Source organism: Pristiophorus japonicus, chromosome 5, assembly GCF_044704955.1.
Source record: "Pristiophorus japonicus isolate sPriJap1 chromosome 5, sPriJap1.hap1, whole genome shotgun sequence".
Taxonomy (NCBI): Eukaryota; Metazoa; Chordata; class Chondrichthyes; family Pristiophoridae; genus Pristiophorus; species Pristiophorus japonicus.
In genome coordinates this window covers 56,723,467-56,750,485 of record NC_091981.1, presented here as the reverse complement: position 1 = coordinate 56,750,485, position 27,019 = coordinate 56,723,467, and the positions used below count along the sequence as shown (strand labels likewise).

The 27,019-nt window shown below is 43.1% G+C and overlaps 1 protein-coding gene across 3 annotated transcripts in view; it reads right to left on the bottom strand.

The window, feature by feature from the left end:
• kif13a (kinesin family member 13A) overlaps positions 1 to 27,019 on the bottom strand; it is a 331,493-nt gene that overhangs the window by 83,878 nt on the left and 220,596 nt on the right. For 2 of the 3 annotated variants that reach the window (XM_070880643.1, XM_070880644.1), the window contains exons 10-13: positions 23,372 to 23,483; positions 17,569 to 17,781; positions 5,798 to 5,908; positions 4,072 to 4,206 (exon numbers count right to left, since the gene is read on the bottom strand). In XM_070880643.1, coding sequence (XP_070736744.1) covers positions 4,072 to 4,206; positions 5,798 to 5,908; positions 17,569 to 17,781; positions 23,372 to 23,483 — 571 coding nt within the window. The remainder of the gene's footprint in view (positions 1 to 4,071; positions 4,207 to 5,797; positions 5,909 to 17,568; positions 17,782 to 23,371; positions 23,484 to 27,019) is intronic. The other variant, XM_070880645.1, reaches the window with a different exon arrangement.

The window sequence follows — 27,019 nt, the reverse complement described above, 5'->3', positions numbered from 1 at the left end:
ATTATTGGACATCCTTCCTGCTAATGGAGGAAGGAGGTGGATCGTGAAGCAAATAGTCGAGCATTAATTCTACTCAAACTCAACGTGAAGTAAAGTAGTGAAAAGTCAGCACGGTGGAATGCAATCGCATCGTATATAAACACCAAACCTGGTCAACCATAATGTAGGGTTGGAGGCTACACCCACAAATCTCACTCAAGCATATGGAGTAGAGTCAATTGCACATGAGCACAAAAACAACTATTTTTTAGTCTTTTCTCTGCTTTATATCCCCACGCTTAGAATGGGGGAGGGCGAAGAGACCGTTACATGCTTAATATATTATTCAACTCTCTTGAGAGACAGCTGTAGAACAATAAATATTTTGTGACTGATTTCACATACCCTACTGGACATCAGTTCATCGAGCTAGAGGAAGCACATTGTCCAAATATACAAATTGTCAAACAAAATTATATACTTTTGATTATATACCTCTTTATTACAAGAGGATTTGAGTACAAGAATAAAGGTGTCTTATTGCAATTATATAGGGCCCTGGTGAGACTGTACCTGGAGTATGGTGTAGTTTTGGTCTCCTTACCTAAGGAAGGATATATTTGCCATAGAGGGAGTGCATCAAAGGTTTACCAGACTGATTCCTGAGCTGGGGGGGGGGGGGGGGGGGAGGTTGTCCTCTGAGGAGAGATTGAGTAGACTAGGCCTAGATTCTCAAGAGTTTAGAAGAATGAGAGATGATCTCACTGAAACATACAAAATTCTTACAGGGCTTGACAGGGTAGATGCAGGGAGAATATTTCCTCTGGCTGGGGAGTCTAGAACCAGGGGTCACAGTCTCAGAATAAGGGGGTCAGCCATTTAAGACTGAGATGAGGAGAAACTTCTTCACTCAGAGGGTGGTGAATCTTTGGAATTCTCAACCCCTGAGGGCTGTGGAGGCTCAGTCATTGAGTATATTCAAGACAGAGTGATAGATTTTTGGAAAGTAAGGGAATCAAGGGATATGGGGATAGTGCAGGAAAGTAGAGTTGAGGTAGATCAGCCATGATCTTATTGAATGGCCTACTCCTGCTCCTAATTCTTATGTTCTTATGCATAATGTAATTAAGAACTCACAATAAATTTCCACTTCAACTCTTCATTTAATTGTGGTTTTGATGGTAGTGTGCAGAGATGGATTGAATTGGTGCTGGGTGATTGGAAAGAGAAATTCAATGCAAATGGCAAGAATTCTGACTGGAGTTTAACAAAAAGGATCCGTGCTGTGTTGGGCATTCCCAACAGTTTTGTACGATTTGGAAGAAGGTGTTGGCAACTGCATCCCAAAGTTTGCGGATGGCATCAAAATAGCAGGGGTGGTCAACACTCTTGGCAGATAGGGAAAAGCTTCAGGGGGAATTAAACTGTTTGTGGAGGAGGGTCATCAATTGGCAGATGCAGTTTAATATAGCTTGGTGTAAAGTCATGTACGAAGAGATATAAAATAAGCAGAGGGATTATGGCATTAATGGGAAAATACTGACAAAAAACTAATCATAAAGAGATCTACGAGTTATGGTAAGTAAATCCCTCAAGACAACAAACCAAAGTCGGGCTGCTATCAAGAAATTAAATAAGATGTTAGGTTTTATAAAAAGTGGGAGAGTGTGTTGATCAAAGGAGGTTACCCTGCCAAGATCAGAGCATTGATCAATCTGCACCTGGAGTATTACATGCAGTTCTGGGACTCTTACTACAGGAAGGACATAGCTGATTAGACGAGGATTAGAAACTGAAAATCGTTTTTATATTGCACGCTTGGTTTGGAATGGGAGCCCGGGAAGAGATATTTACATGCTTACATAGCATAGTTCACTGAGAAGGTGGCCAGTTTTTGAAGTAGCTTACCAAGAAAGGTTGCAGGTGGAAGTATCTTAAATCTATATTTTCTGTAGCACTGAGACTGGCAATTTTCCAGTGACTAAATAATACTTTAGTCTTTCATTTTTTAAGTACTGTGGAAACATTTACCCATTCAGCAGATTCCGGTTGCTGGGACCACAAGGCACTTCCAGGTTTTGAATGTGGTTCTTGCATTTGTGATGTGCCCATACTAATATAAACATAGAAAATAGGTGCAGGAGCAGGCCATTTGGCCCTTCGAGCCTGCACCACCATTCAATATCATGTAACTTCAGTACCCCATTCTTGCTTTCTCTCCATACCCCTTGATCCCTTTAGCCGTAAGGGCCACATCTAACTCCCTTTTGAATATATCTAACGAACTGGCCTCAACAACTTTCTGTGGTAGAGAATTCCACAAGTTCAGTGAAGAAGTTTCTCCTCATCTCGGTCCTAAATGGCTTACCCCTTATCCTTAGACTGTGAACCCTGGTTCTGGACTTCCCCAACATCGGGAACATTCTTCCTGCCTCTAACCTATCCAATCCCGTCAGAATTTTACATGTTTCTATGAGATCCCCTCTCATTCTTCAAAATTTCAGTGAATATAAGCCTAGTCGATCCAGTCTTTCTTCATATATCAGTCCTGCCACCCCAGGAATCAGTCTGGTGAACCTTCGCTGCACTCCCTCAATAGCAAGAATGTCCTTCCTCAGATTAAGAGACCAAAACTATATACAATATTCAAGGTGCAGCATTACCAAGGTCCTGTACAACTGCAGTAAGACCTCCCTGCCCCTATACTCAAATCCTCTCACTATGAAGGCCAACATGCCATTTGCCTTATTTACCGCCTGCTGTACCTGCATGCCAACTTTCAATGGCTGATGTACCATGACACCCAGGTCTCGTTCTAATCTTTAGAATCGAGACAAATTAGACGTAGAGAAGATGGTTCCACTTGTGAGGGAGTTCAAAATGAGGGGTCATAAATACAAGATAGTCACAAATAAAGCCAATAAGGAATTTAGGAAAAACTTATTTGCTCAGAGAGTGGTTAGAATGTGGAACTCACTACCACAGGAGTAATTGAAGCGAATAGGCGATGCATTTAAGGGGAAACTAAAAAAGTACATGAGGGAGAAAAAATAGGATATGCTGGATGGGTTTGATTTAAGTACAGTCGAAAGAGGGTCATGTAGAGCATAAATAGCAGCATAGACCAGTCGGGCCGAATGACCTGTTTCTGTGCTGTAAATTCTATGTAATCTCTTCAAAGTCAAAACAGTCAAGTACCTTGGAGAAACACATCATTGCGTACAACTGGGCTGTCTAGTTGCACTAATGGGCTCCGAAAGTCCATGGCTGTTCTGATGGATTCCCAAGTCCTGGCATCACCAGGTGTACTTGGCCAATACTGACAGGCCACTGCTGAGGTCAGAGACTCAATCCTGGAGATCAGGGGAGCAGAAATTGTTTCTAACTGTTTTGGGCACAATTAACCAGCTGTGAGTATTTTCTAAGCCATGGACTTTTCCAGCCTTGAGATTATCGAGGTTCTATTATTGTACTTTGCATTTGTACGTTTTGCCTTTTGCTCATATTTTACTTGCATATTTAAACACGTATACACATAATCCAATTTTTTTTTGTTTTTACCAAGCAATACACATGTGTGCTCTCATAACAGATACTCTTGTTTCTAACACGAGCAGTATATATTGTTCACCCGTGTCTTGGGTCGATTCTACAATCTTTTTTCATGTAAATTTTGTGATCATCAGTATGAGATTGTTCAGTGTTGCAAAATGGCACAATATTCTTTCAGTTACCAAATGCCAGTATCATGCAGTCCCAAGTCTGGTTAGATGCAAAGTAACATTTTCTCTACTCTATGGAGGATGAACACCAACACAGGCTGATTGGGCTAAACAGCCAGTTTCCATGCTGCAATTTGCATGTAATTCCATTCTACACAATACTACAACAACTTGCATTTATATAGTGTGATATGACCAATTCAGTAGCCAGATGAAAAACCAGGTAGTGTCAAATTGGTTCTGCTTTGTGGCGTGGGCATGCACCTAACTAGGAACTGGGTTTTATGTAGCACCCTTAGAGAATAAACTTTTCAAACTAAAACATGACATATAGCACTGTCAGCAGCTTGTCTCTCGTACAAATACTCACCTTCAAGTAATAGACAAGAAGTTCATTGAGGGCAGGGTCAGCATTCAGGTTGACCAAAAAGCATTTGTCATCCCCAACTTTGATGCCAGAGGATTCCAGAGAAATACCCATACTCTCGAGCTGCTTTTGCCTATCCTGCAGACAACACAACAAAATTACAAAACAGATCAACTCCTTCAAAATTAGAATGAGAAAGCTTCACCCAGGCATTTCAAAGCAAACCTCTGTCCTTTCAGCTGGTGATTTAAAAAGATATGAGAATAAAGTATTTGGTTACAGCAGAGAACATTACACAGGTTCCATGAATCAAGCCTGGTCTACTTTAATCAATGACACTTGAACGTAAAGATGGCTGAATCTTTCTATACCTGTAGTAATAGTTTTAAGTCTTGCATTAAATCTCTCCTGTAAATGTGATCACAGCTCCTAATTTAAAAAGCTATGTACTCCAACAAAGGAAGCCTTTTGTGAATAACAAAGCACAGGCTGCTTAGAAAATACTTGCCAAGTTCAATTTTGTTTTCTGGGAGATGCGTTTGTAGAATTAGCCCATTTCTCTTCACAGTGACTTTAAATTAAAGAAAATCCTTCAGCCGCAGTAGCTAGCCAACAAATCTAATCCAGATCAACTTTAATCAAATGTTATAGAAATTCATGGGCAACAGATTAAAAAAAAGCAATCCAGATCAAATTAGTTTGAAAGAGAGCAAAATATCAAAGACCACTTTCAAGCAAATGTAAATAAAATTGTTGATTCTCGCACTGAACTCTGAATAGCTCAAGCTACATTTAATATGTTTCGGCGTAATTTAAAATCTCATTCACGACAACTTCCCAACCCCTATCCAAAAAAAAATGCTAAATTAGTTGGATTTGTAGCAGAAATAAAACATCCATTAAACAGTTCATCATCTTTGCAATTTTTGCAGTTAAAAATAACGTTTCATCATCGGAAAAAAACATTGAAAATTGGAAAAGTTTCACAGGAACGGTGAATCTCCATCAGCAGAGTCAATGAAAAATCAACTTTGTTTCCCACCATAGTACGCAATACGAATTCAGCCACTTCGCTGCTTGCTGGAACAGGAGGAATCTGAAGTGTTCTCAGAACACCCCACCCCACCCCGCCAACCCCCTTTCTCCAAAAAGTTATGTTGGTAACAGTACATCCATGACAAACCAGTTTAAGAACATATTTTATTGCAAGTGGCTGCGCTTGAAATTGACAATTCCTTGAACCAAATTCCTGCTTTTGATTCTAAACCTATTATGGTTATGGAATATTAAAAAGGATTAACATTAATTAATCTAATGCAAAAATATGGTTTTATTTGATAATAGAAGCAGTAAAAATCTTTCAAGTTGAAGTAAAAATACTAAACATTCTGGTTGACGTAGTAACATAAAAGAGTGGATCAAGCTCACGTCCGATGCCCCCATTACACTGATGAGCCTCTAGCCATTATCACACAACCCCTCAGAGTGGCTTTGTTGAAAATACGGGGAAATGTCACCTGCCCTGTAACTGCAAGGAGAAAACTGATGGAATTTAATGCCATCACAAAATAAATTGGTCTCATTAAAAAAAATACCCACTAACAATGGGTACATTGGCAGCAAGCACAAGATAGGCTAGTATGCAAATCTTTTTTATTCTGAAATCAGAACCAGGAAAAAAACAATAATGTGACCAATCCCTCATATTAACTTTACCCCACTGTCAAACCTGTGCAATTTCTTCAGTTTTCCTCAGTTTCTCCTCCCAAGTGACAGTCAAGTCTTTTATGAGTTTTTCAGACTCCTCTAATTTCTCCTTGAGCTCAGGAGCTTTCAATGCCTAAATGATAGAAGAAAAGAAGAACATACTCTAATAAAACTAATTACAATTGAATAAATGTACCAAGAAGCCAAATTTGTTATCTCTGAATCATAACTAGCAAACCTTCAGTCATGCACAGGCAACACAGTGAATCTTCCAGCTGATTTTCAGGCTAACTACACATGTATGAACACTGGAAAGCACAATGAGTTAAAAATCTGTTTTTGTGCCTCTGTTGAAGAGAAAATGACCCGTATCTGAGAAAACCTACTCATTTCAAAAGACTCTGCATGATTTGAGCAAGTGACTTCCTACTTCACCCCCAACCCCCCGCCCATCAATTTAACCAGATGCAGAGAAAACCTCCAAAAGAATAAATCTCTCATCAGATATCTGTGGCCAAAAGGTAAAGGATTCCCAAATATCAGTCTCACATTACAGTCTGTATTATTCAACAAGCAAGGAGTGACTTTTCCACTCCACGATGCATTTAAACATCTATTTCTCTCTATTTATCCTCATAATTTTTAACAAGCTTCTTTTTGTAAACTTTTGCTTCACAAAACCAATTATAAAACATGGAGGAAAAATATTCAAGTATCTAAACTTGCTTTAGCCTTGTCCATTTTATACTTATCTATAATTACATTTTCAGTTAAGCAATTTGCTTCCATCTATATTAACACCTCTCTGCAAGTTAAAAATGGTCAGAATGTTCCCTATAATTTTTTTCTTCAAATCCAGTCAGGACAGGAAGATGAAAACCATTTCTTTCTGTCTGCCCTGACAATTCTTAAGAGTCCAGGGTGGATTTAATACAGTTCCCCATATGTTAAAGTCTGTAGTACACAGCTGCCCTTAATTCGGCAGTAAATTAGCAGATTCATCCATTAGGAATGCAAGAAATATTGGCACGGGAAATAGAAATATGATGATGATGCAGGAAGGGATGCCTATTCTTCTGAGGTTTGGGCAAGGCAGTTTGGTGAGGAAGAGGGTGTATTCACACTGCATCTAAGCTGTGCTGTAGCTCTCCTGAGAGTGCTTGATGTTGAATATGGATTCAGAAAACAAAATGGAAAAATTGTAAATTTCCTACTGCTGGCATGCCTCATCATGTACAACATAGAAACATTCTAAGCTTGCTGGTGCATAGATGTTTCATATTTCAGGGACAACGCTGGTAAAATTGGTGATTCTTTACAGACTATTGGTTTGCACAACAGTGAGTATCCGCTGAGGGAAGGTGGGCAGAGCTGAGGAGATAAGAAGTAATTCAGGAAAGATTGTGCAACATCGGAAACAGTACCGGTCACTTCTGGAAAGGTGGGGAACAGTGATTTGCTTACGAATTATGTGGATAAGTAAGAAGTGTCAGAAGGTGCTCCGGGTGCTTTTCCATTTTTGAAAACTGACAATTTATCAAATACAGTTGATCATAGATTCTGTACAAATAGCACGAGAAAATATTCCAATATATGTTACAGTTATGGCAAGTGCAACAAAATTTAAAGGATGCTGTGTAAAGGTTTAATTTCAGGAACAGTCCCCATAACTTTCTAAAATGAAAAGTGGATCAGTGAGGGGCATCTATGGGCAGAATCACTCTTTAAAATAGTCATGGGTCCTACCAGTACTCTTGCACCCCGAGAGATCTGTTCTGCCAGTGTCCATGGATCAGACTGAATCTCAGGTCCTTGGACTCCAAGAGCACATTGCTGAAATCTGGTTGATGCAGCCTAGTCCTTGCAGTGCTGCTCCTATCTGAACATTGTGGGGGGGAGGGTGTGGAAGGAGCGGGGTTGTATAAAATAGGTTTTTAGAGCACTTACAATGAATTTCTAAAAGTTTTTGTTTATTTTCCTAAATATTCCGCCAAAGCACAGTAAAATGTAAATAGTGTGAGATGGTTCAGGGATGAGACATTTAATGTGCTGCATTTAAGATGAGCTTTGCTATAATAAAAATGTAATTGCTAAAAATGTATTGATTAACAGAAAGGAACTTGTGTTGAATAGAGTTACAGAAGTTGACATTCGGACACCCGATGGTTTTCCAGTTTCGTAAACAGCTGATGGCCACATCGATTTGGAATCTTACCACAATATCGTTTGCAAAAATAACAAAATCAATCAGGCAGCTGCTCCTGAATAGCCAGCACTTTTAATTCAGGTTATTTGGGATGCAAAAAACTTTAGTAATCCTCCAAAAAAGCTGTCCACAGCTCTCTTCGATTTTGATTACCCAAAGATAAATATTGTTTCAATAAAATGTCATTTTATTGAGCAAGTGCTCTCTCAGGTAGTAAGTGAACAGATTGGCTCAAGAGAAAAAAAGTTACCAAACCATTTAAAGGAGCGTCACACCTAAACTGGCACTGCGACTTCAGGATTGTTGGCCCTGATTTTCCTCTGCCCTGCTCCCAAATGGCATCTGAAAAATGGGTGCAAGGCAGAGGAAAAAGGTGTGCCATTCCTTTGCTCCTGAATAGCATTGCACCCAAACTTCCCCAAAAGCTGTGCCGGTGTGTGCACCTGACCACGTCAAGAATAAAGTGCCCAGACTTCCTATTCTCTTCCTGAAGTGCACAACTGCATGCCTACATGTGCTCTGCGCATACTTGTTTTATTTTCATAAGTCTGGGTACTGAGAGTATGCAGCCACATTGCTCCCAATAAAATTATTTTCCACAACAAATTTATTAATAGAGTAGTTAAGCAATACAAAGAGAAGGTCTCAAAAGTTCAATCCCTGGTCTTTGCTGAGTTAGCTTTGCTCAGCCCGAGAAGCAGTAGGGGTGCTACAAATGGCTTGAGTGCCCCTTGGTTTAACGAGGGCATAATCAGCTAGGATTCCCACATCTGGTGTCACTATCCAGCAAACCCTGCTGGAAGTGCAGATGTGTTTACATCAGGTAAAAACAGGATTGGGCTTTAAAGTGACACCACCTTGAAGTTCAACAGCCTGTCAACATGCACACAAAGGATGGCCACCTATGAGAGATATCAGAGGGAGCCGTGGGGCCGTACTCCAGCAAAGAGTCAATATGAGGAAGAGGAAGAAACTGACTTTTAAAAAAAGAAAAGCTTTCCATCCCCCTGCCATTTCAGGAAAGTTGCTCCTCTTACAATCTTACCAATTTCCCTGTGAGTGGGCTCAAGCACCCAGTTTAATATACTGGCCATCAGACTGTGATAGGAAACATGATAGTCAACTTAAAGCAGTTGTCATTTTAATTGACCTGGAGGAATTTTTTAAATGTACCCTTTGGAGGGGTACATTTACAGAAGAATTAATTGGAGCGAGGCATTTACAGCAGAATCTTAATTAACAGTTAAGATATGCCATTGCTTTATGGTTAAACAACATTGTGTTGGCAAAACACACTGCAGCACCAATATGATCGCTCGTACTTCTGTTACTGATTTCAGCTGTACCGCTGGGCCAGTCAGTGAGTGGAAGGCAGGTAGCCTTCTGGAAGGGAGGTGGGCAGAGAAATTCCAAGGGAAATTCACCTCTAGGACACTATTACCTGAGCCCCAACATCCAGTTGGCAGTACTATTAGGGCACAGGTGGAGACCTGCGAGCAGGTCATCTGCCAGTCAACCTCACTGAAGGCAGTGCGTGGCCTGGGGAGAAAATATTAAAAAATATCTTCCAAAGCTATGACTCTCCATTGTTTGAATGTAGTTCAACCTTCACATACAAATTAACAGGAAGGGGAAGGGTGCACAGGACAGTTTAAAACAAAGCGAGAGTTTGACATTATTTGGAATTCTCCCCACTCTCTCACTACTGAGCTTCATTGTAGCTCTATAAAGAATCCAGTGCCAGAATAATTGAGATCAGGAATTCAGTGGACAAAAAAGCTCAAAGTACCATGGGTGACAAGTCAGGAATGAGCTCTGCTCTCTAAGTGGAGATCGAGTAACATGCTAAAATCAAGAGACCATACAAAAGGATTGTAATCCAGTATTATTTGTTTGTTCAATCTCCAAATAAAACAGAATCAAGCAAAGCTAAAGCCTTTCCCAGAAAATTAGCGGCAACAAATGAACTAATTACAGAGAGACTTCACCATTGATGCGTGACCAAACTCAGCCTAAAAACAAATGCCGTCTCGGAGGAACTCTCCCAGAGTCAGGTAAGAAATGTGTTGCAAAGATTCAGAGGGGACACAACCACCGACTGAGATATGCTCACAGGCTGACAGCAACTCCCCGAATACTCTTTCCTGAAGGTCAGCGAGAGGTACCTGCAACCAGTCAAAGCAGCTTTGACTAAACCATCTGCTCCATGTGGCCCAAGTAACTGAAAGAGTGATTTAATTAACAACTTCTATTTATATTGCGCCTTTAACGTAGTAAAACGTCCCAAGATGCTTCACAGGAGCATCCAAACAAAATTTGACCAAAAGTCATGTACGGTTGTTTTAAGGCAGATGACCAAAAGCTTAGTCAAAGAGGTAGGTTTTAAAGAACGTCTTAAAGGAGGGAAGAGCAGTAGAGAGGCAGAGAAGTTTAGGGAGGGAATTCGCGAGCTTAGGGCCTTGGCAGCTGAAGGCACAGCTGCCAGTGGTGGAACGATTAAAATCGGGGATGCTCAAGAGGCCAAAATTGGAGGAGTGCAGATATCTCGGAGGGCTGTGGGGCTGAAGGAGATCAGAGAGATAGGGACGGGCGAAGCCATGGAGAGATTTGAAACCAAGGATGAGAATTTTAAAATCAAGGCGTTGCTTAAAGCAATAATCAACAGTCAGTGAGTTCCAACTGCAATCACAATGTTGGTCGTGTTGCAAGCCGTCAGGATTCCCGAACTCTTTCCATATCGTGATTTATTTATTTTTTTGGCAAACATTCTGGATCGCTTTCCTTCCTCCTGCCTTGAGAAGGGGCAGAAACATTCGCACAAATAAGCAGAATAACTTCTTGGACTGCCTTGAATCTTACCATCTCTCAAACAAGTACCACAAGATCTTCCAGTGCCTTGAGACAGATACCAGACTTTATATAGATTAACTATCTCTTCTCTGTCTCAACTGTATAAATTACTGGCTTGAACATGATCTGACTTCCCCTCCCATGTCCTATTAGTTCCTAAGCTCTTTGTTCCATTTTCTCCTTTGGTGCCCTTCTCTCTCAGCTCCATCAATGCATCAAATGTTAAGATGCCGTTCCTACTGGTGGTTATCATGGTCAAAATCTCTTAGTCATGCTCCTTAGGAGTCTGAATACATCAGTCGTACTTTGGGAAGTTGCCACATCAGTGTTACAGTTGTTAACAGCTTGGCATCCCCATAGGTTTCCAACTGCATTGGTTCAAAGGGCTGCGAAACCACAGACCAAAAGGGCAGATTGTAGCTGTCCCAGACAAGATGCTGGCCTCAACACAGAGTCTCGGATCTCTTACCATCTCACCGAAGCGCGCTGCTCAGCACCGAGCTTACGGCCTACATCTCACCGTAGGTAATTAGACTCATACAGCAGTGCCTGGTCTCCAGTTGTCTTGGCTCCCCTTTCCGCTGGACCTTGCTCAGCTAAGCCCGTGTGGTAGTCGGTGTGCAATGGCCACCCCACATTCAAAGAGCTCACGCACAGACATCTTCCACCCTTCAGGACCTGGAACGTCAGGACCCTCATGGACAACTCCAACAGCGTCAGACCAGAACGCCACACCGCAATAGTTGCCCGGGAACTTAGATGCTTTAATGTTGACATCGCCACCCTAAGCGAGAGTCGATTGGCAGGTGAAGGCCATCTTCTTCTGAAAAGGCAAACCAAAGGAAGAATGCGGCCTCCATGGAGCCGGTTTCGCTATCAAGAACGAGCTGGTCGACCGCCTCAGAGACTACCCCTGCGGGATTAGCGAACGTCTCACGACTCTCCGACTCACCCTATCCCGGAACCAGTGTGCCACAGTTATCAGTGTGTACGCCCCAACACTCGACGTAACAGATGAGACCAAAGAGAGTTTTTACTCCAGCCTCGAACAATCCCTGTTCCTATGGACGACAAACTGATCCTTGTCAGCGACTCCAACGCCAGGGTCGATAAGGACACAGACCTCTGGGGAGACATGATCAGGAGAGAGGGGATAGGGAAAACCAACTCCAGCAGTACCCTGCTCCTGATAAAATGCCAAGAACACGACCTTGTCATCACTAACACCTTGTTCCGCCAGAGGGACAAGTACAGGGCATCGTGGCAACACCCTCGCTCCAAACACTGGCACCTGTTCGACTATGTCATCGTTCGTGCCAAGGACTGCAAGAATGTGTGCATCACCCATGCCATGACAGGAGCTGACGACTGCTGGACGGATCACTGCCTAATCCGTTCCATCATCATCAACATAGCCTCAAAGCGGTGATGAAAGCAGAAGCAGTGCCGCAAAAAAAAAAATCAAATCAGGGCACTCAAAGACCCAGCTAAGAGAGCCCTATACAGCTGGCGCCTCACTGCTAACCTGGCGACCCTTGATGACCCCGAGATGCAGAATGCCCACAGCGCCTGGTCTGCCCTCCAAGCCACCATAACCAGTACCTGTGAAGAGACGCTCGGTCACTCAACCAGGAAACACCAGGACTGGTTTGATGAGAATGACCAGGGGATCCAAGAGCTAATAAACCGCAAGCGCAGGACATTTCTGAACCTAAAACAACCCAACTCGGGAGCAGCAAAGCAGCTTTATAGACAGCTTAAGGTCGAAGTCGAACAAAAAACCTGCGACCTAAAGAATAGAGGGTGGGTGGAGAAAGCACAGGAGATTCAGCAACTGACTAATAGCCATGACATGCGAGGATTCTTCACCGCAGTCAAGGCCACCTACGGCCCAAGCTCCCAAGGACCCGCCCCACTGCTGGCCAAGAACAGGGAGACACTCATCAAGGACACCGAGGCAGTCAGGACCCGCTGGAAGGAGCACTTCGAAGATCTCCTTAACCGAGACTCTGCCTTTGACTCGAGTGTCCTCGACTCCATCCCACAGCAAGCTACCTGCCATCATCTCAGCCAAACCCCAGCCCTGTGCACAAGGTAGAAAAGCCCACCTGCCAGCTCAAGAACAACAAGGCAACGGGAGCAGATGGGATCCCCACTGAGGCACTAAAGTATGGCGGAGAGGCACTATTGGCACGACTACATGACCTCATCTCTCTCCTCTGGGAGGATGAGAGCATGCGGGGAGATCCGAGAGGTGCAGTAATCGTGATCACCTTTAATAAAGGGGACAAGTCAGACTGCGGCAACTACAGAGGACTCTCCCTGTTATCAGCCACTAGGAAAGTCATCGCTAGAATCCTCCTCAACCGTCCCCTCCCTGTGGCTGAGAAGCCCCTCCCGGAGTCACAGTGCGGATTTCATCCGCTACGGGGTATAATGGACATGATCTTTATGGTGCGCCAACTGCGAGAGAAATGCAGGGAATAGCACCAACCCCTGTACATGACCTTCTTTGACCTTAAAGACCTTTGACACTGTCAACCGCAAGGAACTATGGAGCGTCGTCCTCCATTTTGGCTGCCCCCAAAAGTGTGTCACCATCCTCCGCCTGCTCCACAACGATATGCAAGCCATGATCCTGACCTACAGATCCATCACAGACCCAATCCACGTCCGGACCGGGGTCAAACAGGGTTGAGTCATCGCGCCAACCCTCTTCTTGATCTTCCTCGCTGCAATGCTTCACCTCACACTCAACAAGCTCCCCGCTGGAGTGGAACTAAACTACAGAACCAGTGGGAACCTGTTCAACCTTAGTCGTCTCCAGGCCAGATCCAAGACCGTCCCAACCTCCGTCGTCGAGCTACAGTATGTGGACGACGCTTGCGTCTGCGCACAGAGACTGAACTCCAAGAAATAGTCAACATTTTCACTGAGGTGTACGAAAGCATGGGCCTTATACTAAACATCCATAAGACAAAGGTCCTCCACCAACCTGACCCCAACACACAGCACCACCCACCCCCCCGCTCCAGTCATCATGATCCATGGCACGGTCCTGGACAACGTGGACTATTTTCCATACCTCCGGAGCCTATTATCAGCAAGGGCAGTCATCGACGACGAGGTTCAATACCGCCTCCAGTGCACCAGCGCAGCCTTTGGTCACCTGAGGGAAAAGTGTTTTCGAAGACCGGGATCTCAAACTCGGCACCAAGTTCATGGTCTACAGAGCAGTAGTGATACCCACCTAAATGCTTCAGAGACATGGACTATGTATAGTAGGCACCTCAAAGCACTGGAAAAGTACCACCAACGCTGTCTCCATAAGATCCTACAAATCCATTGGCAGGATAGGCACACCAACGTCAATGTTCTCGCTCAGGCGAACATCCCCAGCATCGAAGCAAAGACCATACTCGATCAGTTCCGATGGACAGGCCACATCGTCTGCATGCCCGATATGAGACTCCCAAAACAAACGCTCCACTTGGAGCTCCGACACGGCAAGCGAACCCCAGGTGGGCAGAGGAACTGCTTAAGGACACCCTCAAAGCGTCCTTGATAAAGTGCAACATCCCCACTGACACCTGGGAATCCCTGGCCCAAGACCGCTCAAAGTGGAGGAGAAGTATCCAGGAAGGCACCGAACACCTTGAATCGCTTCGCCGGGAGCAAGCGGAAGCCAAGCGCAAACAGCGGAAGGAACGCATGACAACTCAAGCACCTCACCTACCCGTCCCTTCAACCAATGTCCCTTCAGCCACCGTCTGTCCCACCTGTGACAGAGACTGTAGGTCCTGCATCGGACTCATCAGTCATCTGAGAACTCAATTTTAGTGTGAAAGCAAGTCATCCTCGACTCCAAGGTATTGCCTAAAAAGGCGACGCCTATTCGGCTGTGAATGGGGTAACAGCCAAGCTTTAATCTGTCCTCCCTCAAAGTGCACATATTGTAAGATATCCTATTCTTATATACATATATATGTAGGATTAGGTTTGATTTAATTTCATATGATTAAGGTTTTTGTTTTCTTTTCACTTATAGAAACAGAAACATGGAAAATCGATGCAGGAGTAGGCCATTCGGTCCTTCAAGCCTGCACCACCATTCAATATGATCATGGCTGATCATGCAACTTTAGTACCCCATTCCTGCTTTCTCTCCATACCCCTTGATCCCTTCAGCTGTAAGGGCCACATCTAACTCCCTTTTGAATATATCTAACAAACTGGCCTCAACAACTTTGTGTAGAGAATTCCACAAGTTCACAATTCTCAGTGAAGAAGTTTCTCCTCATCTCGGTCTTAAATGGCTTACCCCTTATCCTTTGACTGTGATCCCTGGTTCTGGACTTCTCAACATCGGGAACATTCTTCCTGCATCTAACCTGTTTAATCCTGTCAGAATCTTATGTGTTTCTATGAGATCCCTTCTCATTCTTCTAAATTCCAGTGAATGTAAGCCTAGTTGATCCAGTCTTTCTTCATATGTCAATCCTGCCATCCCGGAAATCAGTCTGGTGAACCTTCGCTGCACTCCCTCAATAGCAAGAATGTCCTTCCTCAGATTAGGAGATCAAAACTGCACGCAATACTCAAGGTGGGATCTCACCAAGGCTCTGTACAACTGCAGTAAGTTCTCCCTGCTCCTATACTCAATTCCTCTCGCTATGAAGACCATTTGCTTTCTTTACTGCCTGCTGTACCTGCACGCCTACTTTCAATGACTGATGTACCATGACACCCAGGTCTCGTTGCACCTCCCCTTTTACTAATCTGTCACCATTCAGATAATAATCTGCCTCCCTGTTTTTGCCACCAAAGTGGATAACCTCACACTTATCCACATTATACTGCATCTGCCATGCATTTGCCCACTCACCTAACCTGTCCAAGTTCCCCTGCAGCTTCCAAGCATCCTCCTCACAGCTCACACTGCCACCCAGCTTAGTGTCATCTGCAAACTTGGAGATATTATATTCAATTCCTTCGTCTAAATCATTAATGTATATTGTAAATAGCTGGGGTCCCTGCGGCATCCCACTAGTCACTGCCTGCCATTCTGAAATTCCCACTCTTTGCTTTCTGTCTGCCAACTAGTTCTCTATCCACGTCAATACATTACCCCCAATACCATGTGCCTTAATTTTGCACACTAATCTCCTGTGTGGGACCTTGTCAAAAGCCTTTTGAAAGTCCAAATACACCACACCCACTGGTTCTCCCTTGTCCACTCTACTAGTTACATTCTCAAAAAATTCTAGAAGATTTGTCAAGCATGATTTCTCTTTCATAAATCCATGCTGACTTGGAACGATCCTGTCACTGCTTTCCAAATGCGCTGCTATTACATCTTTAATAATTGATTCCAGCATTTTCCCCTCCACTTATGTCAGGCTAACTGGTCTATAATTCCCTGTTTTCTCTCTATAAATAGCTTGTAGACTTGTACTGTAGCTAGAAATAATAAAATGGTCAAGTTGCTCAATCCTAAAATTCTTCAGGGTATGGATGGTATTTATCATGTAAACACTGTCAGCAAAGAGAGGTCTTTTATTAGCAAGGAATGCTGAAGAAGGGACCAGTGGTCTCCCAGAAAAGAGGGTCGTCCATAACACAAACAAACAAAACAATGATCAACAGATCAGTAAGAAAAGTAAAAACACCTCCCTTTAAGGGATGGCTGTGTGTGACTAGAGCCCTAGAGAGATCTTAAGCTTTCCTTCACAATTCAGAGAGAGAAAAAGGGAACCAAAATCGACAAGGTTACGTTCTCTATCCAGAACAAAAGCTAGCAATATTGTTTATTTCTCAGTTTGACTATTGCTTAAGAACTCTAAATGCAAGACTTGGTCGAACTCAATAAAGATTATTTGCCTGGTTGGTGTCAAGTCAAGGACCTTGCAACATATATATACTTATATTTGGGAACCACTGAATCTTGATCAATAGTGACCAATTTTCCCATCCTATCTCAGATCAGCTAAATAAGCACAGACCAGGGGTCAAACTTGGGACCTTTCCTGGACAGTATGGCTCAGGTACTAACTGCCGAAGCCAGATGACCCATCAGGGACTGGTCGTTTAAATGTTGAGAGAGTTAAAACAAATCCAGTCTTGAGTTTTTAAGCTAAACATTCTGGAATCCTTATGTAAACTGAGTGGAATGTCCTTTGAAGTTGCGATGGCAGCAACTAGGTGCCTACCTGGTGACATATGATTCTACTTTTCTCAAGAGTTTAGTTCTACTTTTTAAACTGTCTTCTTTGGAATACATTACACGTATTGAAGCTCTCTTGCCAGAAAAGGTGAGGAGATATTGGCAAATCAGGAATCTGATTCAGGGCAGAAATGGCACCAACATAGGGCATGCACAGTGGTACTATTAGTGGCTCCATTAGTGGCTAAAGGGAGACTGGCTCCAGAAAATGATAACAGTGAAACAATGAAAACAGGCCTGTGTTCATTAATAACCTTTTAATGACCTACAGAATCAAATTATGACAAATATTGGACAATTATCAAGTGAAAACAAAATACTTTTGTTGAAAACCAAAGAAAGAAATGAAGTCTTGGAAAGCTAAAAGTACATACAATAAACATTTGAAACTATGCTTACAGTTCTAATGGAAGCAAACTTCAGAGGAATTCATAGTTTATGTTATGGACACAAATCATGTTATTAGCACACTGTGTTTCTCTCCAATGCTGCTCATTTACCTTCACCTCCTTACCTCAGCCTGACTTAGTTGCTCCTTAAGCTTTTCCACTTCTTCACGTAGCTCTCGAATGATCTTGGCATTCGGATCTTCATTCACCACAGCGTGGTTTACTATGCGCTTTGCCCGGTCAGCGTATCTCAGTGTGGAAAGTGTTTCTTCATAGTTGTCCCCGGCTGGGCTAATTGTCGCTATCATGGCAGTTTTACTGTTTCCTCCCAAGTTGTCCTAGTTCAGAAATGTAAAGATTCAATGTTAATCTCATAATCTATCTGTTGCTTATGACAGAGATAATCTATAGCCAATGAATATATATCACTATGAATGACAGTGGCATGCAGTAGTAGCAAATGATTTGTTTGTTTTCAAAATGTTTTTCAAAATAACATTGTATATTTTCATACTGATGGATATCATTTTATTGATGTTTTGCTATTAGGTACAATATTTCAATGTGCCAGAAAACCTAAATACGATACTGTTTTAAAACAGTTATACAGCAACATTTCACTGTGCTAATTGCAACTGGAAACATTGATCCTTTAACTCATGTGATTTATTTATTTTAAAAACTTGCATTTATGTAGCATCTGATCACATCCTGAGAATGTCCTAACATACTTTGCAAACAATGGACTACTTTTGAAGTGCAGTCACTGTTGCTGTGTAGACCAGTGCAACAGCCAATCTGCACACAGCAAGGTCCCTCCAACAGCAAATGAATTAATGATTGGATAACCCATTTTTGGTGGTGCGGATGGAAGGAGAACTTTTGCCCATGAAACACCAGGAAAATGTGATAGAAGCTGGTGAATTCACAGCCATACTTACTAAATCAGAGTGACCTATTCTCTATATTGTCTTACTTCCTGAAAAAAAAACTATTTTTGCTCTCTTTGAGTAAATCCATTTACAAGCCAGGCTAAATAAAAGAAAATGGCTTAGCTAGTAAAATAAGCTCTATGGAGCACCATCTGGACCTCTTCATTGACAAATGATACCATCTGCCTTGACACTGCACTTTGGGGAGAGTCCAATCCCTAGCCTCTGGGCTGGATCTGCTATCCAACTTTAAATAGCCGAGAAACATCTCTCAGCTTAAAAAAAATTGCTCTGAAAAACCTACCGGAAGAAACACATGATCCTCCGATGAGGAATCAGACAGGCATATAGTGCTGCTGCCGCCTCTTACACTATGAACGTTATGGGCTCACATCCTCCTCCGGCTCTCCCCCTCCAGTTGGGCCCTGTATCATGAACTACTGATGCAGATCTTAACCAAAAAGGAAGAGGAGTGCTGATGAGTAGAATGGTAAATATCAGACAGCTGTGTTCTCAATGTGAGAGTTAGTCTCAGGAAAGTGAGGTAAAAACGAAAAAATAAGAGATAGGAAAAAGTAGTGAGAGGGGACAATCATAATGGAGCAGAGAGGGAGACACAGAGTGAGGGAAGAAAACAGAAATAAAGTCAAAGGTGAAGAAGGCAAGAGATCTGGAGAGGCAAAGAAGACAGTAATGGAAAGACAGAAGTGAAGGAAAGGGGGAGCTGGAGACAGAATGGAGGAGAGAGAGGAGACATAAATGGAAGAGGAAAGTGAGACAGAAACAGAACGGAAGAACAGTGAGCCTGGGCAGAATTTGCTATGGACTGCATTTCAGAGCAAACTTGGCAGAAGGTATGCTCTTCAATTATACACTAACTACCGGGTTTGATACAGAACTCAAAACCCATCAATGGATGCAGACCCGCCTTAATCGAGTTTTACTGCAAAGGTGAACTGGCTAGCAGTGAGAAGCCAACGCACCTCTATTCCAACACACTGACAAGGCCAATTTGCACCTGCAGCTATTGAACATATAAAAGAAAACTTTTATGTCTCTGCTTCAGAGACCAATGCAAATAGTCAACTTGCCTGAGAAAATCAACATTCAAAGCAGAAGCAATTTTATTTGGAACACCTCACACCTTTCAGAGTACTGATCAGTAACAGTTTGTGTTTTCTTTATAAACTTTTGCCCTAGTCAATAAGCTTATACTAACAACAGAGCCAGTGAATAATAATAACTTCTTCTTAGGCAGTCCCCTGGAATCGAGGATGACTTGCTTCCACACTAAAATGAGTTCTAAGGTTACTGATGAGACCAATGTGAGATCTACAGTCTCCGTCACAGGTGGGATAAATGGTGGTTGGAGGGACGGGTGGGTGAGGTGCTTGGTTTGTCATACGTTCCTTCCGCTGTTTGTACTTGGCTTCCACGTGCTCCCGGCGAAGAGACTCGAAGTGTTCGCGCCTTCTCGGATGCTTCTCCTCCACTTTGAGTGGTCTTGGGCCAGGGATTCCCAAGAGTTGGTAAGAATGTTATATATTTTTTTTAAAGGAGGCTTTGAGGGTGTCCTTGAAGTGTTTTCTCTGCCCTCCTGCCGTGACGTAGCTCAGAGGTGAGTGTTTGTTTCAGGAGTCCAGTATCGGGCATGCGGACAATGTGGCCCGTCCATCGGAGCTGATCAAGTGTGGTCAATGCTTCGCTGCTGGGGATGTTAGCCCGAGAGAGAACGCTGACATTGGTGCGTCTATTGTGCCACCACCATAGGTGGTGTTGACTATGCTAAAAAAAAATCAATGCACATTGTGATTGTTGGCTAGTTGCTGGATCTCCTGTGCTTTTTCCATGCATCATCTGTTCTTTAGGTCACAGGTTTTTTGTTGGACCTTGGCCTTCAGTTGTCTGTAGATCTACTTTCTTTCACTCGAGTTGTGATGTTGTTTCCAATTCAAGAATGCAATGTTTGCGCGGTTTATTAGCTCCTGGATCTCCTGGTCGTTCTCATCGAGCCAGTCTTAATGTTTTCAGGTCGAGCAACCAAAAGTCTTTTCACAGATGCTAATTATGGTGGACTTGAGAGCAGATCAGGTACTATAGACACTCTGCGGCTCCAGGTCTTTGGAAGTCATCAGGTTGCCTGTCGTCAGGTTACCTGTGAGGCGTTGGCTGAATAATGCTTTCTTTGCAGGGTCTTCGAGTGCTTCAGTGTTGATTTTTCTGCGGCAGCATTTTTGTTGCCGTCACCGTTTTGAAGCTACATTGATGGAAATAACAGAGTGGATTAGGCGCTGGTCAGTCCAGCAGTTATCAGCTCTTGTCGTGGCATGAGTGATGCAGACGTCCTTGCGGTCCCTCGCTTGGACGATGCCAGTGCCTGGAACGAGGGTGTTGTCATGAGGCCTTGTACTCGTCTCTCTGATGAAACAAGGTGTTGGTTATGACAAGACCATGTTCTTAACATTTCGTCAGGAGGAAGATATCACTGGAGTTGGTTTTCCCTACCCTTTCCCTGCCAATCACACCTCTCCAGAGGTCTGTGTCCTTTCCAACTCTGGCCTTAAAGCTGCCAAGGAGAATCAGCTTGTGGCCCATTGGGATTCGGGACAGGGATTGTTCAAGGCTGCAGTAGAATTTGGCCTCATCCTTAGCTTCTAGGGTTGGAGCGTACGCACTGATGACCATAGCATACTGGTTCCAGGTTAGAGTGAGCCGAAGGGTCATGAGGTGTTCGTTTATCCCGTAAGGGGAATTTCTAAGACATCAAACTAGCTCATTTTTGATGGCAAAGTCTCCTGCCCGCCTTGTTTCGCTCAGGGTTGTGATGTCGATGTCGAAGCGTCTGAATTCCCGGGCAATGATAGCAGTTTGACATTCCGGTCTGTCGCTGAGCGTCCTGATGGTCCAGGTTCCGAACTTCATTTTAAAGGGTGAAAAATGTCTGTACGTATATCTTTTAATGTGGGGTGGCCGTTGCATACCAGCTGCCTTATGAACTTGACAGAGCAAGGTGTTGGTTCAATGGCAAGGGAATCTAAGACAATTGACGCTGCATGAGCCTAGCGCGTGCGCACACGCACACTCCTAATGAGCTACTGAATAATGTACTTGGATCTACAAGCGAATAGAGTACGAGAATGTACTATTGTGCATTTGAATAAGCCTAATTTTTTTTCGGACAAATCCAATACGTCAAAGTAGAAGATAGCTGGCTTAAAGTGGATGAGAGAAGCATTTATGTAACAGGTTATTCTTAATTCCTCTTAATAGATGTCGTAGAAATTTCTCACTTTAATCCTAGCAGGTGACCATGTAACAAACAAAAATTACCAGGTTGAATCAGTGAGTATTTCTACTGCCATTAAATTGTTGGATGATTGGAAGCTGCAAAGAGCTTCCTCTCATCCCAGCTTCGTTATTGGATGAAATAAAATGCATCCACAAAACTGATGCAGGTTTGAAAGAAGTGCTCAGAAATAATTTTTTTAAAAAACCAATCTTAATTCCACCTGGCATGCATGGTTGCAATACTAGTTGATGTGTGGCAATGCTCAGACATCGTCAGTTTGCTCAGGGCTGTGGAGCTCCCATTCGTGGAAAATGTGTAATTTATATTAAAAAAGTAGGCTAAAGGGTAGTTAACGAGAGAAAGAGATGAAGTTTGGGTGTGGGAGCAGTTTTATAATGGACATGTTTCTTTAATAAGTGCTGTTTTGCAGAAAAAAACAGTTGTAAACAAAGTCGACCAGATCTTCTGGCACAGTCTTGTTACCAGTGGACATGTCTGAATATTTTAATGAGGTAAATGTGTTCAGTGCTATAGGTTTTAAAAAGAGGAATCTAGATCTTTGGCAGGAGGATTTTTCTGTTCCAGGGTTGTTGTTTCTTTCTTTAAAAAAAGGGGAAGAACCCAAAGAATCCATTCAAAAATGCATAAAGCAGCCCAAATTCCAATACTTGCTTTTTAAAAAAAAGTTTCACTGTAAGTCAAACTCCTAAATATTATTGCATCTGATCTCAAATGTCTCAAAGTGCTTCACATACAATGAGTCATTCTAAAGTGCAGTGACTGTCATTATGTAGGCAAACAGCCATTTTACACACATCAAGATCCCCCACAAATAGCACTACGTTTTTGGCGTTGTTGATTGGGGGAAGGGCTCCCAGCTCTTCTTCAAACCATGCCACAAAATCTTCAACATACAGGCAAAGGACGCTTCAGCATAACATTTGGTCCAAAGGGTGGCATTTCTGACAATTCAGCACACTGTAAAGGAATGCAAGGCTGGATTATATACTGGAATGAAGTCTTGGAATGAAGCTTGAACCAACACCCTCTGACTCAGATATGGGAATGCGACCAAGCTGACTTTATTTATGGAAAACACACAAATGCCTAAAGTCACAATAAATCATGTTTAATAATAGTTTGTTGCACCATTGCTGCTGCTTGAAATTTAGTATTTGTTTTTCAAATTTGTATTTTCTGGTGATTTTTTTGGCAGTCAAAAGCGAGGGTGGTCAGTGCTGGAGTGTAGAACACTTTTGCCACAAATTGGCAGAATCTGGTGCCGCACTGCAGGTCCAGAGTAAAGCTCCTTTTACTCTTCACCAAAATCATACCTTAAACTCTAATCTCAGAACACCCCAACTGCACCAGGGATATGCTCTCCATTTCCCACAACAGCCATCCATAATGCCTCTCTGAAGGAGACTGCCAATTTTGTGCTAATCAGTGCCAAATGATCAGCAGTTTTGCTGTGTGCCCATGATTGGTAGGATTTGGGTTCCAAACCCATTTCAGGCAAGACATCTAAAGTTGCACAAAGAACAAGATGATAGTCTTCCAATCAGACTGAGCTAGATGCAAGTCCATTTCCTAGAAATGAAGGACACCTTTCTTATTGAGTGGCTTTTGATGTTGGTATGCAATATGCAGTTACACTTTTGACGATATGCATTTCCTATGAAGAATTCTATCTGTTCATATTAATACCTTGAGAAGCCAGGTGAGTACAGAGTCTCTGTAAGGCACAAACTTGCTTTTGCCCTTTCCTCCTACTTGGTCAGCTAATGCAGAAATAACCAACCCTAGTGTTGTAAGGGACCTGAGAAGAAAACAGAACAAAACTTACCAATGTGAAACACTTAACTATCTTAAATACAAAAGGAAATTTGACAAGTCAAGAAAAATCTGCATGGGTTTTTACTTGGAAAGTGACGAAGCCATTTACCATGAAATGAGTCCAACATCTTGTCTAATATTAGGCAATGAAGTGCTCTGAAATGGGCACCTCTAATAATATATAGGGCTAGATGCTACACTTTTGTTCATATCGCTCAAAAATGGGCGTTATTTCCGGCGAGGGCAGTAAAAATGAGTTTTCAGATCGCCGGCTTCTCACCTATTCTCAAAGCAACTCATCTCCATTTTTGAAATTGGGTGTTATCGCGAGCGATATGAAATGGGCGGTAGTGGTGAATCTCTCTGATCTCCTGCCGTAAAGTGTCTCCGTCCTTAGCAACGGCATGGCAATGCCCAATTCTAGCGGAGGTCAAGGGTCATCATGACATGCGCAGAAGAGGAGACAGAGAGAGAGAGGGAGCTCAGAGGGACTGAAAGCATGTGTGGCTGCAGGTGGGTGCTTGTTTGGCTGTTCTGGGAGGCACGCGGGAGATTCACCAGTAGCAAAAAGCCGATTAAGCACCAAGAACATAGGTGGCACTGGGTTTTTGTCCAACAAATAAGATATAACATGGAAGGGATGGAGGAGGCCCTGGAGCTGGTAGCCAGGAACACTGGTGGCAGAGGGCTCCCAGTGGTTGCACCCTCATTACCAACCACACGAGAGCCAGGAGCAACATCTTGCTTCTGGTTCGGAGCACCTTCCCACCTTGGGACCGTCCTCTCCCGTATCCATCCAAGCAGCGGTTCAGCCGTCATTTCCCGCCCCCCACACACAATGAAGCATTGCCTGAGGAGCTCCTTGGCTGGGCGGCTTGGAGTCAGGAGGGGAAGGGAAAGGGGTAGAGGTGGGGAGGAGAAGAAGGGGGGGGGGGGGGAGCGCGGAGGAGGGTAGATTTTTACAAAAATACTTATGATTTCAGACAAATATTCGGTTTAAATATTTTTTTTTTAAACAAAACTTTGTTGCGCATTGGCTCAGATAGCTGCACCGTTACACGCTGGTGATTTCATAGCAACGGGTATAATTACACTTAACTTCAATTAACTTAAACTTGAACTTGATGTGGTGGGCATTGAAGTTGATGCCCCCCATATCAATGGTGGGCATCAACTTCAATGATGCCCACCATTGATGTATGACCTGCACACCCAGCAGTGTGTCAGCCTTGTAAATACGTTCTTTCAGGCAAAGTGCTCTTTGATGAGCTCCTGACGCAAGGCTCTTGCAGCTATCATGCCACCACGGGTGGGAGCATGGCATCAGCATGAGCCTGATTGATTGTCTGACCCGATATCAGCTTCCGCCTCCTTGTCCTCTTCTTCCTCTCTCTGGTGAGGTGGACTGTCAGACTCTTCAGGCAATTCTTGTCTCCTCCTGATAGCCAAGTTGTGCAGCATGGAGCACACCGCTACGAATTGAGCTACCTGCTCAGGGTGGTATTGGAGGTCGCCCTCCGAGTGGTTTTCTCCACGATATTGGGAGTGGCTCTGTGGCTCTCGTTGTATCGCCTCTCAACTTCAGTGTGGGTGTCACACAGCGGGGTCATCAGCCAGGTGGCGAGGCCATATCCTTTGTCACCAAGCATCCAGCATTGACCTTGTGGCTGATTGTTAAACAAGTCAGATACAGTGCTCTCACACAGGATGTGAGCATCATGGATGCTGCCCGCAAATTTAGCATTCACTGCCATTATCATTTGCTGGTGGTTGACTTTGACCTCGACAGACAGTGCAGTACTGATGGTGCTGGCAGACTGCAGATCTCCCCTTATGAACTGGCATACCTCAGTGATAACCTCTTTGTGGAAGTGCAGTCTCCGAAGACAGGTGATGTTGGGCAAGTCGAGATAAGACCACTTGTCCCTGTACTTGTGGAAGGGTGTAATGTCTGGTCCTCCTCATCAGTCTGGCATTTCTTACGTTGGGCACATAATGCTGTGGAGCGTACCTTCGTCAATCTCGAGTCTGCAGCATGTAATTGGTCATCAAGAGAGGGTGAGAAACGACAGGCCCCATTGCAATAGCTATCTAGTTTCCACCGATTGGTCACAAACAATGAATGTCCCGACGAAGAAATCTATGAAATTCCAATCGGTCACAGTATAGTCAATATGTTTGAACAGATGTTCACATAAACGCCAACGACCTCCAGAGTACATCCGAACTCCCCCGAGGTTGAAGCAGAGCAGCCTTTTAAAGGATGCGACATGTGATGTAGAACCTGGTGTCCAGAACGCTGTGATTAGTTCCAGTTAGTTCCACTTTTTCCGGGCGAGCGATATTGTGGGCGATGTGTGCGCGAGGTGGTGAAATTGACGGTGGGCGATCTCATGGCCGTTAGTTTCGGCAAATGTGTTCTTTACAACAAAAAAAAATGGGCAGGCTGTATTATTGAATCTCGCCGTTAATTCCGTGTGGAAAGTAATGCTGAGCGATATTATGGGCGTTGATTTCGCCCATTCTGATGATTCCGCCCCAAAAAGTGGGCGGGCGGTATTATTTTTTCCCGGCATGGAGAAAGTAACGCTCGGCTATAAGTTTCTGAAAAATGCCCATCGGTTTCCATTTTGTGGCTAAATGAGCGATATATGAGCGTTATACGTCATTTCAGCGGTAAAATAGACGTTAAGTGGGCGTTAAGCATTCAAAAAAAGTGGAAAATCTAGAGAGTGGAGAAAAGTCAAGGCAATGTAGGTTTTACCACCACAATGCATCACTAATGTCCTTTGTTAATATTGTACAGTGAGGAATCTGCTGTAGAAACTAGCAATCTGCTTATCTAATTAAAAGAGGCAATAGTCTCTGCCTCAACTACAAAGCATTCCATGTTCCAACAACTCTCTGCATGAAGAAATATTTTATAGTCTTTCTCCTTATTCTCTTAGTGACAATTTTAAATTATGATCCTTCATCACTGTTTCCCCAAAGAGATGAAATAATCTTCATTTATTCAATGAAAGCATTCATTCACCTTGAATCCAAAGTCTGTTTGCTGCAAAAAAAATGATGATCTTATGGTAAGCCCGATATTAGTCTTGAAGCCGTTTTATAAATTTTGTCCAAATTTATAGGAGTGCATACAGTTGTGAGGAGAAGGTGGGGTGGGAAACTAAATTAAACTAATAATGTAAAAAAGGTAACTTGTTCAGACAGGATGAGCAATCTAGAAAGTACACTGATAGAAAGGAATCACAATCTGACATTGAGATCTCCCAGTTATCCAGACATTTTCTCCATGTAATTCTGTCGCTATAATTTTTCCCTATGCTCCATGAAAATGTTTTACTCTGCTACCTTAGCTGATTTGTCAATGTGATTGGGGTGCATTTTTATGGTTAACACAAGAGGACACTTGTAGGTTTCGCACATAGCACACAACAGCTTCTTGTCTGATTGAACAACAAAAAAAAAATCACACGTGAACAGTTTCTTCAGATCAACTCAATTCCAATTTAA